The sequence below is a fragment of the Poromitra crassiceps genome (genome assembly GCF_964638095.1).
Source record: "Poromitra crassiceps genome assembly, chromosome: 30".
NCBI lineage: Eukaryota > Metazoa > Chordata > Actinopteri > Beryciformes > Melamphaidae > Poromitra > Poromitra crassiceps.
The window spans coordinates 5572179-5587738 of NC_139652.1; the positions used below are offsets into that span (position 1 = coordinate 5572179).

At 42.7% G+C, this 15560-nt stretch overlaps 1 protein-coding gene across 1 annotated transcript; it reads left to right on the plus strand.

The window, feature by feature from the left end:
• Positions 1–6488: 6488 nt before the first annotated feature.
• On the plus strand, positions 6489–14425 carry LOC310800557 (uncharacterized protein). The gene is made up of 6 exons (XM_083663172.1): positions 6489–6615; positions 10190–10279; positions 10404–11093; positions 11225–11361; positions 11530–11630; positions 12513–14425. Exons 1-6 carry the CDS (start codon positions 6501–6503, stop codon positions 12634–12636), a joined length of 1257 nt encoding a protein of 418 aa, XP_083519298.1. The 5' UTR covers positions 6489–6500; the 3' UTR covers positions 12637–14425.
• The last annotated feature ends 1135 nt before the right edge of the window (positions 14426–15560 follow it).

Sequence of the window (15560 nt, forward strand, 5' to 3'; positions counted from 1 at the left end):
CCTTTCAAATAGATTTAGGTCCTGCAACTGTAAGAGGGCCTCAGGGAGGATGTGTGGGTATAAACACTCTGCTGCTCTCACACCACATTTGGTGCTTCTTCTCAGTTTGTAAGGAATGAGCTCGCTGGCTGGCCAGAGGTAGAGGTCTCTCACCAATAAACCATCGGCATGCGTAAGTCTGCAGAGCATCCATGTTGTAAGGTGTCCTTGAGAAGTGAGTCTCTACCCTTTTCATATCTAGGCCCCCTAACTTAGTCCACATTAGAACCACGGACCCCCATTTGGTATTTTGTCTCTTGGACCCAAATCTGAGATTTCTTTGTTTGTTTATAGTTTTGTCCAGAATTCCGTGACTATCTGTATTGTATTTAGAGATAACAGAGATATGATCAAAACTTACATTCTAATTGTTGTAAATGAAATAATGGTGACGTTTAATGATTCGTCAATTTGCTGCGGACCCCCTGGAACCCCCTCAAGGGCCCCTGTTGGCCCCCGGAGCCCATGTTGAGATTCAAAAACAAGGAAGTGATTGACAATGCAGTCGAGCAAAACCTTCCATTTCCTGCGAGGTGTAACTGAAGCAAATGAGGGCGTCTGTCTGGAGGTCGACTGTTAGAAGCGGCAAACGCAGTTAAGATAACCAAATTAAGCAATATTTAACCGGGAGAATGGCCAGAGGTCAATGACTTTGTGGCCTGTGGAATGTGTGGTATGCAGGAAGCAGTACTAGATGTGTTGGCAGAAACCTCAAAGATTAGATGTCCTTCTTTCTAGTCCACTGTTCCCATTTGTCAACATTAGATAGAACACTAATTGACTTTTAACTGGCATGTAAAGAATGTCTTAATCAAACAGTGTTATTGAGAGTAGCCGATACAGCGCAGAGTGATACAGCACAGAGTGATACAGCACACAGTGATACAGCACAGAGTGATACAGCGCAGAGTGATACAGCGCAGAGTGATACAGCACAGAGTGAGAGTGTGTGTGTTTGTTTGTTGACAATCTAACCACTGCGAGAGTGTTACCTCAAAGTCAAATGCACCAACACAGAACAGCCGAATGGGATTTAAACTGAACCTAGCCCCCTTTTGGGACTGGTTTCGTGTTTACCAATCATTCTGTGTTTTGTGCTGTTGCGCCCAGCCATCATAGCGCTCCACAGCGCCCCCTCTGGTCGGAAGCACATGGAAAAACACAGACGGCCGCCATCTTGCCATTTTTAAAGAAATATCATCATCGGCACAGAACTGGGATAAAAGAGGTAGCCTACTTTTTAGCAGCATCGATCTTTCAAACCCCAGCAGATCTAATCAATGAAGAGTTCTGCTTTGGTACATACATACATATTCCATACATAGAGTTCTGCTTTGGTACATACATACATATTCCATACATAGAGTTCTGCTTTGGTACATACATACATATTCCATACATACCATGCATACATGCATACTATACATACATACATACATACATATTCCATACATACATGCATGCATGCATACATACATACATACAATACAATACATACATACATACATACAGTACATACAGACCAACCCTGTTACACGTCTAGGCCACAGCCATGGCCACACCGTAGAAAGAAAAAAGAGAAAAAAGAAAAGAGTTATGGGAGAGGAGTGGTCTGTGTTATGACTTTGTTATAACTGTTATGAAGAAAAAAGGGCCTTGAAGTGTAAGTGGAAAAACAGAAACTATTTGTTAAAATTGTGGCGAGCCTACGGCAAGCTGAGATTCAATCCAAAGATAATAACCAGAAAGAAGAATGGATTTGTCACTGAGGAGGAGACAGTTGGGATATTGCTGCTGAACAGGGCGAAGCAAAGAGAGGAGAAAAGACCAAGATGTGCGCGGACATGTCAGGGAGCAGAGGGCTTTTTCATGGCTGCTAACATCTTAATGAAGCGTTTGACACGGCTCCATCTCAAAGCTCAGAGTCAACAGCTCAACCTGTTGCTTTATGGAATGTTCAAATGTGCGTCTTTGCCACAGCATCATCCTGCACCCAGCTCAGAGCTCAACACGCCCATTTAGGAGAGCAGCATTAGATACACCTTTAAAGTATCCAGCAATTACCTGGAACAAAGTATCCAGCAATTACCTGAGGGGTGTTGTCTTTCTTCATCTCAGGGGCTCTGCATTGATCCCGGAGAAAGCCCCGGCCATGTCTGAAGAAGACCACACGTCGGTTCATTAACAAAACAAGGCTAGGTCGGAACCTAGCATAATGGCCAGCGCGATAAAGCGTTCACAAATCGGCACGCAAATTAGACTGGACAAAGCCAGATATAGGGCCCCGCTTGCGCTGGCCAAAAAAGTTAAATGCAAATAATACAACTTTAACAACTTTGGTTATGTTTTAGCCAAGTAAAACAATTAGGTTAGAATTATTATTGTTGTTATTGTTTAAGTTAGGCTTAAAATAAACAAAACAACGTTAAATGTGACTTACGTTCAAAATGTAGACACATTTTGAACATGCTGGGAGTCGAACTAGGGCTGCACAATTAATCGTATTTTCATCGTCATCGCAATATGAACATGCGCAATAAACACATCGCAAAGACTGCCTGAAACGCAATGAATCACAAAAGTGGTTTTATTTACATGCATCATGCATTCCCACTCAGCATCTGATCATTTTGTCTTGTGTTGTAAATCCAGCGCACACCTTTCCCTTGCAACAGTGCGCTCCGCCCCTCTGCCAAAGCCCAAACACGCTGTGTGTAGTTTCAGCTAGAGTCAGTGTGTATTTCATTTCTTTATTCAGTGGGCATAGGCTATTCAATATTTGGGGTCTATGTTAGCATTATTAAAGCAGAAAGACATAGGAACTGTATAGCTAATATTGCATGCTGCCTCCTCCTTGCTAAAGAAACTTGATAGTGTTTATCATGCCTCTGTGCGCTTCATCACTAATGCTAAGTGGCTTACTCACCACTGTGCTATATCAAATGATAAGTTGGACATGTTTATCTTTATATATAAAGCCATCCTAGGGAAGCTTCCCATATATCTTTGTGGTCTACTTTCCTTTGCTTCTAGCAGCTACAATACCAGGTCCACTAGATGGCTACTCTTAAAAACTCCCAGAGTGCTTACTGAACTAGGAAAAACGGCCTTCTCTCACTATAGAATAGAATAGAATAGCCTTCATTGTCATTGCACAGTTCCCCATACAACGAAATGAAGAGTGCTTCAGCTGAAAGTGCATTAAAATCAGACGTAAAAAAAACATTAAAAACATTAAAGAAAAGAAAACATTAAGAACAGATAAGGACACATGACGCCTAGACGGGGGGCAAAAAACAGAAAAACAATAATAAAATACTGCTGAGGTAGTAAAAGAATATTGCACGTTGATATACTGTATTGCACAAGTTCATGTATTGCACTGAGTGAGAGTTAACGGCTGCTGTTGTTGTTTAGAGTCCGGACGGCCCATGGAAAGAAGCTGTTTTTCAGTCTATTTGTACTAGGGATGGGCATTTCTAGCAAAAACACTATTCGAAATTCGCTGGCCAAAGTCGACTTTTAATCGAAATTCGAAAAAAAAAAAAAAAAAATGTAAAAAAAAAAAAAAAAATGTAATTTTTTTTTTTTTTTGTGAGTGAAATGTTGCATTGTCTCCCCTGATTCTAAGTCTAAGGCTTTATTAATTAACTCATTGAGTGCCAGCCACTTTTGGAAAACGGATGCTTCCAGTGCCAGAGTTTCAGAGCGTTTTCAGTGATTTCTCGAGGCCCACAGAATATTGTGTGATATTACTATGTAAACACGAACGCGCCCAAAGAACGAGGAGACTCTCTTCTATCATCAGCAAAAAAAAGTTTATTGATATCATTTTTCGTTCTTTAGTTATCAGCCGGAGAAGATAGGTTGATTTCACCAAAATCAGACGTTTCCATCTAGAAGCTGAGATAATGAGCCTTTTGTGAAATGAAGCATTTCAAGCAAATCACTGACTCTGAAGCTAATATTTTCTGACCTGAAACATCTGAATAGTAATTTCCTTCAACAAAACAGCACCCCCACCCCCCTCAACTCCAAACTCCTCCTCCGTGGGAGTGTCTCTGGTGGCTCTGCTGCGTGTGTCAGGCGAGTCTCTGCTGCCTGCTATGGCAGGCTCTGCTGCCTGCGGGTTCGGATGGCGGCCGCTCGTCGGGGGAGTCTGGATCGGGCTCGCTGAGTTCGTCTGCGTTTCTGGGGTTTCGGTTGTGAGCTGGGATGAAGCTGCGTCCGATTCTAGGCTTTCTGCTGCGCGTTTCAAAGTGCTGCACCCAGAGTCTATTTTCGGAGCGCTCCGCCTTGTGCGCCGGCTCCCAGCGCGACACCGAAAAGCCAAACCATTCTCATGAGAATGGTTTGGCTTTGGTTTTCTTTTCTGGCGGCTAATCGTGTGGAGAAACTATCGCAGCAGAGACAGAGGGGCTCAGTTGTGGGAGCGGATTGGCTGCTGTTCGCAATAACGTTAGCTCCAGCCAGAGCAATCTGTGCCGCTCTGGCTCATGCATCGGTTTCTCTTTCATCACGGCTTTTTCTGCTGTTTTTCCTCAACTTTCTCTAATCTGGAGCACTGTCGCCACCTAATGGGTCCGTAAAATAGGTTATACACATTCAATAGCTCCAATATTTTTACAGGAGATGCATGAGGCTTTGATCCACGTCCCACCGTCAAAAAACGCATTTGACGTCGAACGACGTCATTGACACTCTACGTTACTATTTGATTTGACGTCGATCGACGTCATTGGCACTCAATGAGTTAACTAAGAATAGGCTAATGATTATTTCCACCCACCACTTATTTAATGTGGTTACTTTCTTGTCAAAAGTTTGGAAGGAACAATGCATGCTGGGGGATATGCAAATGTGTTTGTCCAATGCGGTCCAATGGCATTGCTCCCTGTCAGAACTTGCTTGGATGTCCTGATGTTGGTTTAGTAGCAAAAGTAAACACAAGTTAATAGCAACTTCCAAAAAACCATGAACAATGAAGAAAACCAGAAGGAATACAGTTCCACTTTTACCAGATAAACCAAAATTGATGTTCTGCGACAAGTTATATCATCATGAAAACCCAAATATTGGAAACTAGTCAAATTATAAAATTATCTGTCGGTGCAATAAGGTAAATAAAATAAGTTGTTGGTCCCCCATAGTAAACATACACATTATAATGACATCTTCCCATATCTGTCAACCTGTCACAAGTACAGTAGGTGGCTGACTCCTACTGGAACAATTTGGTGCACCCATTACACTTAACTCATTAGAACAGTGGTTCCCAACCTACGGTATGCGTACCGTAGGTGGTACTTGCGCCCCCTGCTGGTGGTACTTGGAAGGCTCTGGGAAAATTCAAAAAAAAAAAAAAAAAAATTTTGTTTTTGTTTTTGTGCAAAATCCATGGTGGTCATTAGTAGTAGTTTTCAAACATGTGAAAGTGAAATAATAATAATAATTATTAATATTATTGGCAGTGTTTCTCAAGGTAGGTGGTACTTGCGCCCCCCCCTGCTGGTGGTACTTGATCCCTGGAATCCCAATGTTTAAATTATGAAATAAACCCAACTTTAAAATCAATTGTAAAACATGTTTATCTATCAAAATAATGCTACGAATGAAAATAAACTTGTGATCATTGAAATTGAGGTTTATTTTGTTGTCTTGAGATTTAGAAACAAATATTTGTTTCTGACGGACACTATACCTGTTGCGCATGCACAATTACCTGCCCGCCCCGCATGGTTACACAAGTGGTGAACAAAGACGAGGAGGGATGCTAAAGTGGATCAAAACGGGAGGGAATCGTAAAAGAGCTGTAGTAGAGGAGAGCAGCAACGATGAAGCACAAGGAGGTGAAGACAGCAGTCAACCCAGCACAAGTGCAGCTGCTGCAGGTTGCACATTGGCTGCAGGTTGGAATAAATTTGCCTCCTGCGTGAACTGTGCATAGCTGAATAGACTGTATTTTAACGTTGGTCATATGGTGGTACTTGGAGAGCCAACTACTTTCTCAGGTGGTACTTGGTGTAAAAAGGTTGGGAACCACTGCATTAGAATATAATGCAACTTAATCCCCATCCCAGAACCCACAACCTCTGGCAACCTACTGCCAAAGTTGCCCCCTACCAGCCCACCCTAATGTAGCAGGCTAAAATCGGGCCTGTGGAATACTTTACTACTGTAATTGGACTCTACTGTACTGTACTGTACTGTACTGTACTGTACTCTACTGTACTGTACTGTACTGTAGACTCACATTATTACATGCATGTATATATAAGCTGTGGCATGTGTGTTGGAGACAAACGGCCCTGCTTTAGCGTGATCTAGAGGTGTGATTGACCCATAACTGCCCTGCCTATGGGGTCTAGATGTGTGATTTCCTCAAAAGGCTGACAGAGTTGTCTAACGTATATAGAGTCAAAGAACAAATGCAGAAGTCACAAGCAGAGAGAGATGCAGCAATGGCGAGGTCTGCTGCCCGACGACGAGAGGAACTTGAAATAACTGAGCTCAACGACGATCCTCTCGTGACGGCTAATTCTGCTGAGAGGCGTCAGCGGGTAGCCAACAGACATGGTAAGTAAAATATGGGAAGATCATTTGAAGATGTCACATTTCCTTGATACATCCTTCTTACATTCCTTGATTCAACAGCAGTAAGCAGTTGAAATGTTATTGTGAGCTGCAGTCCTACCAGGGATTCCGCTAGGATTTTTTTCTGGCCGGCCAATGCAGCCGGTATCGTTCCAAAATTCCGGCCTTATATAATATTTACCGGCCCAGTCAAAATGTAGCTATTGGAAAAAAGATTGATTTAATATTTTTAGCAAACAAAATTTTAATTTTAAAATAATTTTTGTTGGCTGTTTATTTCAAAAATAATTATCTATGCACTGCGGTCTGTGCTTGCAGTGCAAAGGGAGCGAGGTGAGCCTCACCGCTCGTTAATTAATTAATTTGGTTCGGGTTTGAATTTACGTTCAGAAATAACATTTAAACAGCAATAAAACACAAAAACGAAGGCTATGATGCAAGCATCCAAGAAATGTATTTTATCGATATAAGGGCGTCTTCTTTACTCGACTTGGTGGCTTTAGTGTGCTGTTTTATGGCGCTTTGCTGTTAAATAAGCTGATGTGTGGTGCGCAGATTCTTTCAGATTGATAGAGCCTTTAGTGAAGCCGTTTTTCTCACCCACCTTTTCACAGATGGTGCAGAATATTTTATCTTTTCCGTCCACATTTTCACGTGTGGGAACTTCTGTCATTCTGGGTTAAATATTTTGCCTTTTTTGCCTTTGGCGGCAGGCGCAGTGTTTCCTCTTCTTCTCAGGAGTAGCAGGAGATTATGCTTTTCTGTCATCTTTCTGGCCTCGGCTGAAGTAGAATTGCACCATCATTACGTTTAAAAAAGAACTTGCCCAGCTATGTCTGCTCTGCCATTTTGATCTCCTCGCGGGATGCTGCACAGTGTGCGGATGCTGAATGGCGGACTACAGTTAAAGAGACAGCGTCGGCTAGATTTTTCCTTTTTTCACCAAACACCGACTCCACATAACAGCGGGGCGAAAATATATAAGGCTATATATTAGGCATGGGTCGATTTCCGGTTTTACCGGTTCGGTTCGGTGTACGAGCCCAAACCGGTTTGATCACGTGCGAACCGAAAACCCCTTTTTTTTTTTTTTTGCCAGTCCATTCTGATTGCACTATTGTTCGTATTAGCCTCTTCTCAAGTTGCACTAGAAGGCAAAAGTCTTATTTTGTTTATTATGTTGATGTTTGAAGAAAAGTTAAGCTGAATAGTTATGAGAAATAAAAACAGTGTGTTGTTACAGTTAAAAGGTTCTGCTTATTTGTATTCAGTGTTCGTGCTGGTTGGCAGCATACCAGCTTAGAGGTGCATTATCGCCACCAACTGCAGTCGCTTTGATACGTTTTTTGGGGGAATATCGAACCGGTTTCAAAATGTTGAAACCGACCCATGCCTAGGCCCTATATTGTGTGAATTTGTGAGTTTTGAAGTTTATAAGGCAGCTCAGCTGTAAGCCAATCCATTCTGATTGCACTGCTTGTGTTTTTATTAGCCTTTTCTCAAGTTGCACTATAGGCAGAAGTCTTATTTCATTTATTATTTTGATGTTTAGAAGAAAAGTTGAGCTGAATAGTTATGAGAAATAAATACAGGGTGTGTTTGTTACACAGGTGTCCTGCTTCTTTTTATTCAGTATCATTGCTGGTTGACAATACCAGCTTAGAGGTGTATTATCGCTATCAGGTGGACTGAAGTTGCACTACAGACAGTTATGGGCCACACTCGGGAGCCCTGCTTAACACGTTCACTGCCATTGACGAGATATCTCGGCTTACAGAATCCAACGGTTCACTGCCAATGACGAGTTATCTCGGCTTAAAAAAAAAAAAAAAAAATTTGACGGTGGGACGTGGATCAACGCTCCCGTCTCCTATAAAAATATTGAAGCCAGCGAACGTGTACAACCCATTCCACGGACCCACTAAGTGGCGACAGTGCTCTCCCAGACTAGAGTAAGGCAAGCAAAAAGCATGTGTGAGGAAGCCATTCTCATGAAAATGGATGGGGGAAAACGCTTTCGTTTTCGCGCTGATTGCTGGCAGTGCGGGATTCCAAATTTGCATAATAGATTACGGGTGGAACACACTTTGAAACACGCAGCATAAATAAGACCAGAATCGCAAAAGCTTCATCAAAGCTCTCAACACAAACCACAAGAAACGAGCGAGCCGATCCAGACTTGCACAGCGGCCGCCAGGCAGACAGGCACAGCAGCAGCAAAGCAGTGAGCTGGTGACGCGAGGTTACAGACACGCTCGCTGCAGCCAAGAACACACACGGAGGGAGGAGTTTGAAGGAAAGGGGTGTTTCCTGCTGTTATGGAGGAAATTACTGTTCAAAACTATTGTTTAGATGTCTGACGTCTTACTGATGCCAAAAATGAATGGTTAAAGTGACTGTTCTATCGAATTTCACAAAAAGCCGTTTATCTCAAAATAATTTTTCAGACGCTGAAACCATGCTGTATTCAACTGCTAATGCTTACATAACTACTAACTCTACAAACTAACTCTTTTAGACAGAGAAAGCACACATTCTATTAGTTCTTTTGAGATATTGTGTGTTCACAAAATCTTAGCAGAAAAGAATCCTCGGGTCTTGAAAGATGAGCCAGAATCCTCAAAAAAACCCTCTGGCAGAACCTACCTACAGTAAAAAAAAAAACGGCTGGCAGTGAATGTGTTAAAAAAAAAAAAAAAAAAAATTTAATTACAAAAAAATCGGTATACCGGTTCGATCTGGTTTAGACGGCAATATCGAACCGGTTTTAAAATTTTCAAACCGACCCAGCCCTACTATATATACAAGTCTATATTTAAGTTGTAGCCTATTCATAGCTTTCAAGGGGCGTTACGTGCTGCCGGGAACGCCCACCTGCCGGTCAAAAAACAAACTTGTTCATTCGCTGCCAGCCGCGTCGACTAGTTTCTCACGCTGTGTTTGTTCAGCCGTTTGTACACACGTCTTTGCGGCCAACATTTCATCAAAGGTAAGCTCAAGTAACGTTACAATAATGATTAAAATACCCCGTTAACGTTACTTGAGCTTACCTTTGATGAAATGTTGGCCGCAAAGACGTGTGTACTTTGATGGTAGCCATTTGCCCTCCCCAGCGACTGAACCACGTCTAATTGCACAAATCCACAACCTCCTCCTTTCAGAGTTTTATTTCTCCGACGGCATTCTGTAAAAGCACAAGCCAGGCGTGTCTCCTCGTCGGTTAGTGCAACCGATAGCACAACAGGTATCCGGCATTTTGGCTGAACAAACAGCGTGAGAAACTAGTGACTCGGCGGCAGCGGAATGAACAAGTTTTTTTTTTGACCGCCAGGTGGGCGTTCCCGGCAGCACGTAAGGCCCCTTGAAAGCTATGAATTGGCAACATCACTTAGATCACACAACACAATATTAGGCTATTATTTGGCATATTTCCAACCGGCTACTTGAGCCGGCGACCTCTTAATTTACTGGCCCGCGGGAACAAATACCGGCTAAAAGCCGGCAATTGCCGGCTAACGGAATCCCTGTGTCCTACATGTGAATGTTTGTTCTGCAGAGGGAAACGTTTACAAGCTGGTCTTGGTGAGCTTTGGGCTGCTGTGTGCTACACAAGCTGCTCTCAACGTCTCTCTGCGTCTCATCGTGCGTGAGTGTCTTTCTATTTTCAATTCCTTATGTTTGGTCACTGCCATGAGCAGCAGATATCTCAATTCCTTCAACCTAGAAGGACTCATTCAAGGAACATGGTTTTCTCTGACAACTGCTTTCAGATAATTCAGATGTGCAGAAGCTTGAGCTGCTGAAGATGGAGAGAGACCAGTTACAGACCAGTTACAACAGCTTGACCAGAGAGAGAGACCAGTTACAGACCAGTTACAACAGCCTGACCAGAGAGAGAGACCAGTTACAGACCAGTTACAACAACCTGACTAAAGAGAGAGACCTGACCCGTTGCAACAGTCTGACCAGAGAGAGAGACCAGTTACAGACCAGTAACAACATCCTGACAAAGGAGAGAGACCAGTTACAGACAAGTTACAACGGCCTGACTAAGGAGAGAGACCAGTTACAGACCAATTACAACAGCATGACCAGAGAGAGAGACCAGTTGCAGACCAGTTACAACCTGACTAAAGAGAGAGATGTGACCCGTTGCAACAGTCTGACCAGAGAGAGAGACCAGTTACAGACCAGTAACAACATCCTGACAAAGAAGAGAGACCAGTTACAGACAAGTTACAACGGCCTGACTAAGGAGAGAGACCAGTTACAGACCAATTACAACAGCATGACTAAACAGAGAGACGAGTTCCAGAAACAGAGAGACCAGTTACAGACCCGTTACAACAGCCTGACCGGAGAGAGAGACCAGTTACAGACCAGTTTCAACAGCCTGACCGGAGAGAGAGACAAGTTACAGACCCGTTGCAACATCCTGGGAGATAATTTCTGTTCACAGAGTGAGTACATTTTGATCATAAGTTAAATGATATCATTAAAGCACGGGTGAAAGCAGTTCACATATTATTTTATGCGTGAGTGTGATCATTTAACACCTTTTGTTTTGTTTTGTTGTGTTGATTTGTCGCAGCCCAAAGGTCTAATTGTTGGACTAGATTTGACTCGTGGTACTACGTCTCTGATGAGCTGAAAACCTGGGAAGAGAGCAGGCAGGACTGTCTGAAGAGAGGAGCTGATCTGGTGATCATCAACAGCAAAGAGGAACAGGTGTGTGTGTGTGTGTGTGTGTGTGTGTGTGTGTGTGTGTGTGTGTGTGTGTGTGTGTGTGTGTGTGTGTGCGCGTGTGTGTGCGCGTGCGTGCGTGAGTGGATGGGTGGGTGGTTAGCTTGCGTGTGCACGTGTGCATGAACACTCTAATTGTGTCTCCACAAACAGGGCTTCCTGGTTGAACTATACAGGATCGTGTGGATTGGTCTGACAGACAGAGATGAAGAAGGGACCTGGAGATGGGTGGATGGATCACCTCTGACCACAGCGTAAGATCTGATCACATTTGTTCTGACTCATTGGTGTGAGACTTCAGAGTCACTGTTTACAGTATGGATGATGTCTTCACTACAGCAGTGTTTCCCACAGGATTTATAGAATTTGTGGTGGGGGACCGCAGACCCCCTAGGGGGGTGCGGGGGCATGCCCCCCCCGCAAGATTTTTTTAAACATTTTAAAGTAAAATGCATGAATTTGGTGTACTTTGAGAAAGCTTAAGAGCAACATTAAAAGGCTAGATCTATGAAGAACATGTCATCATTACTGTGCTGTGGGTTTACAATGACAAACTAAATTTCTCCCTATAGGTCAGGGATACTCAACTTGCTTTGCCACTTTCGTGAAATGATAGAAGGCGAGGGGCCAGTTAATAAACAAACAATATACATTTTTCTGTAGCGGATTGTAGGTTTTTGGGGTGTCAGCCGGAGTTTAGGCTGACAGTGTTGTGCACACCGGATAGTTAGTTAGGTTAAGTTAGTTAGGTTAAGTACATACACAAGTGCCTGGGTAGCGAGCAGATGGCGGTATTTGACAATTTAGCAGCTAAATCATAGATTATTGAAAGATATTCCATATTCCTATATATTATATCCTATATATTCATATTTATTGGACACTTATTCAGCCGATATCTTGCATGTTGCGTTCAGGTGCACTGTAAAAAAAAAAATATATATATATATATATATATATATATATATATATATATATATATATATATATATATATATATATATTTTTTTTTTTTTTTTTTTTTGTCAACATCTTATTGTGGCGGTCAAAATATTATTGTGGCGGCCCGCCACAAATTCCTTTATGTATGGGAAACACTGCTACAGGCTTTGACTCCTTGTCTTCCTGTGTTTCAGGTACTGGGGACCGGGGCAGCCTGGCAATAATAACAACAGGGACTGTGCTCAGTTAGCATCATACGGATGGACTGACCAGTCATGTGACAAAGTTAACAAGTGGATCTGTGAGATGAAGGTGTGACAGGTCATCAAAACAGCTTTGATTTAATACTGCTTTATTAACATTTACCTAAATGGCTTGGAGTAGGGATGTCGAAAATCATAATTTTTCTTGACCGACAACCGACACTCATTAGCCGACAACTGTCGGTTAACCGAGAAGATTAAAATGCGCTATTTTACTGTCTGTGCCCCATTAAACCTTAGGCCTACCAAATGCTTGATTTTTTTTCAGTAGAAAGCGTTTATTTTTACATCTACAAGCAGAAAAAAACACATTAACAAAACGAGAAGACAAGTTAAATCCTCCAGCCATCTAAACAAAAACATTCCTCGGATAGGCTATGAGGAGCTGCACGCATTTGCAGAAGGGGGAAATACGGAGGGAAAAAACCCATACTCACGCTCACAATTCTTAAATGAATTATCTTACTGCATGTGTCGTAAATAGTCTAATAAAACCAGCAGAAACTAATTTTAAAAGCTCAGAACGAAACGTGTCGCTAATTGAACGAATTTCCACTTTGAATAGCACATCAAGACACCGCCCCAAGCCTTCACGCTGCAGGGCGCACTGACGAAGCGCTTATTGCTCTCTCCTTCTGACATTCTCACTAATTCAACAGTGGTTTACCTGCTTTTGAGATGTGCAAAAAAATAGTTTGCTTCTCTCTCCACGCTTCTCCCTCTCTCTCTTTATCTGCGACGAGGGCTGTATGCTCTCTGTGTGTCCGGCTGCACGACATGACGACGAGTGCAGCAAGTCCGCACGCTGACGGCTGTCAGCATTGCGGGACTCGGGAGGATGAACAAATGAGGCAGGCTGTCCAAACTTTTTACCGATCTAATATGAGATGCAGAGAAATAATTATATATTAATAGCCGATGTGTTTAGAAGAGCATTCTCACTCTTGCTGTAATCGTTGTGGGATTATTACACCTGAGAGACAGACAGACCCGGAGAGAACTCAATTTACGGTAAAAGTGTGGATTCCTCAGTGAATCGATGTGGAAGACGCAGCTTGTTTTGAAACGCGTCATTGAAAGTAACCTCATGGTCTCATGACAGCGGCTGAAACACAGAAGGAGCATGACTGACTGGCTCGCTGTAGTCTGACTCTGCACAGGGCAGGGCGTCTTCTCCCGTCTGGTCAAAGCAGAGGGGAGGCGGGGGTGTGGCGCATGTGTGGAGCTGAGTTTATCACAGAGCACATCTCGCACGCGGGGGGAGAGGCGGACAGTGGCAGTGCACACTGCTTTTCCATTTGGAAAAGCCTTTCTCTAAATGAATGTTGTTCTGGCAGTGGCAGGAGCTTTTAATTCCTATATAATGCTGCTACAGTAACTACTTAGGCTAGTTAACATTGTTGCTTACCGCGAAGGAGGGAAAAAAAACACCATATTGGCAACACGTTGTATGCCAATTTAATATGCAAATTAACCGTTTGACCGACATGCTTAACCGACCAATGACGTTGTCGGCGGTTAACCGGTTAACGGTTAACCGTCGACATCCCTAGCTTGGAGTCAAAAGATTGTATAAGTGCATTATAGTAGATTTGACACGAGAGTCAAGACTCAGATCAGCTGCTGTTACAGCTGCTGTCTCTCAGTATATAACATGTTTACAGTACAGTTTATATCAGTGGTTCTCAACTGGTTTAGCCTCACGACACATATTGTTCTGTAGTCATTATCACGACTCAAATTTCAGAATTTTCCCTTGCCAAACATTATTTAGCCCTCTTTACGTGTACCTCCGAAGTAAATAGCCTCACTGATGCACGTTGGAGGAGAAAAAGGTGTTTCATCAAACGAATCAGCAAACATTGTATCAAAATACTCCTTTTGATGTTAAGATTACATAATAGTGAAGCTGTAAAGCATTACTCAAAATGTGAACGTTACAACGAGGGCTTTATTTTGAAAGAGCTAAAGCGGACGACCTACTTACATTCTGGCTGACTTGACGCAGTCTATGTGCCTGGGGTTGGTCTGTGAGCTTTGTGGGGTGCACTCGTGCATGAAGACGAGAGACACTTTTCTCTCGGCAAGAAAGTCGAATTTCAGCCTGTGGGAACAACTGAATGTCATTGAGTCACGCTGGAAAAGGGGCGGCAAGTCACGGAAAATCACGGGTTGGACCACCGCCAAGATTTATATCCCCAGTCGGAGCAGAGCCACCGCGTAAAAACCCACCTCACTTGCAGGGTCGCTCAATCGGGTAAATGGCCCGGCTTGGAAACCTTTAGACTGAAGAAAATGCCACTAGTTTGTGGATTCTAGTGGGATTTTTGTCCAGTCTAAAAGGGGCTATAGTATGAGGATCTTCACTCTGGCTTTAAAAATGAAGCAGCTACAGCCTCTGAAATACAGTAAAATCGTCCGGTGTCCTTTTTCATGCACGCATCCGCGAACCACTCAAAACGGCCCCGTGACCCACGTTTGGGTCCTGACCCACCAGTTGAGAACCACTGGTTTATATCATCTGTTTGCAAAATGTTGGTCAAACTTTAAAGGACTGTTCCATCATTGAAGTTTGCTCATTTCCTGCCTCGCTTTGCAGTTTATATCACTGTACAGTTTCCAGTGCTATTATTAGTTGATGTGATATTTGCTATTTTTCCTAGATTTTAGTTGTTTTTAAAAGTAACTACTTTGAAGTAAATGCTGTCTAAATGTAATGAGTTAATCCCAAATAAGAGGGTGTCAATATTAAGACAGAATTGTGTAAAATGTATTGGGTCACATTTGTCAAAATATTGAATGGTCCACCACCAAATGCACACAACTTGAATACAGTACATGTCATACAATCAACAAATACAGACCACACAAGGTGGAAGCTATATCTTAAAACATGTATTTTATGTGTTTCATGAGCATATGTGCATCAAAAACTTTTGCCGTCATTTAGTAACAAATTGTCAAATCTGCATTCACAAA

What these genes read in the sequence shown, in the direction of transcription:
- LOC310800557 (XM_083663172.1), top strand. Translation starts at nt 6,501, where the DNA reads ATGGCGAGGTCTGCTGCCCGACGACGAGAGGAACTTGAAATAACTGAG. An exon ending in CTCTCTGCGTCTCATCGTGC is followed by an intron (nt 10,280 to 10,403) that starts GTGAGTGTCTTT and finishes AACTGCTTTCAG; the next exon opens with ATAATTCAGATGTGCAGAAG. An exon ending in GGATCACCTCTGACCACAGC is followed by an intron (nt 11,631 to 12,512) that starts GTAAGATCTGAT and finishes CCTGTGTTTCAG; the next exon opens with GTACTGGGGACCGGGGCAGC.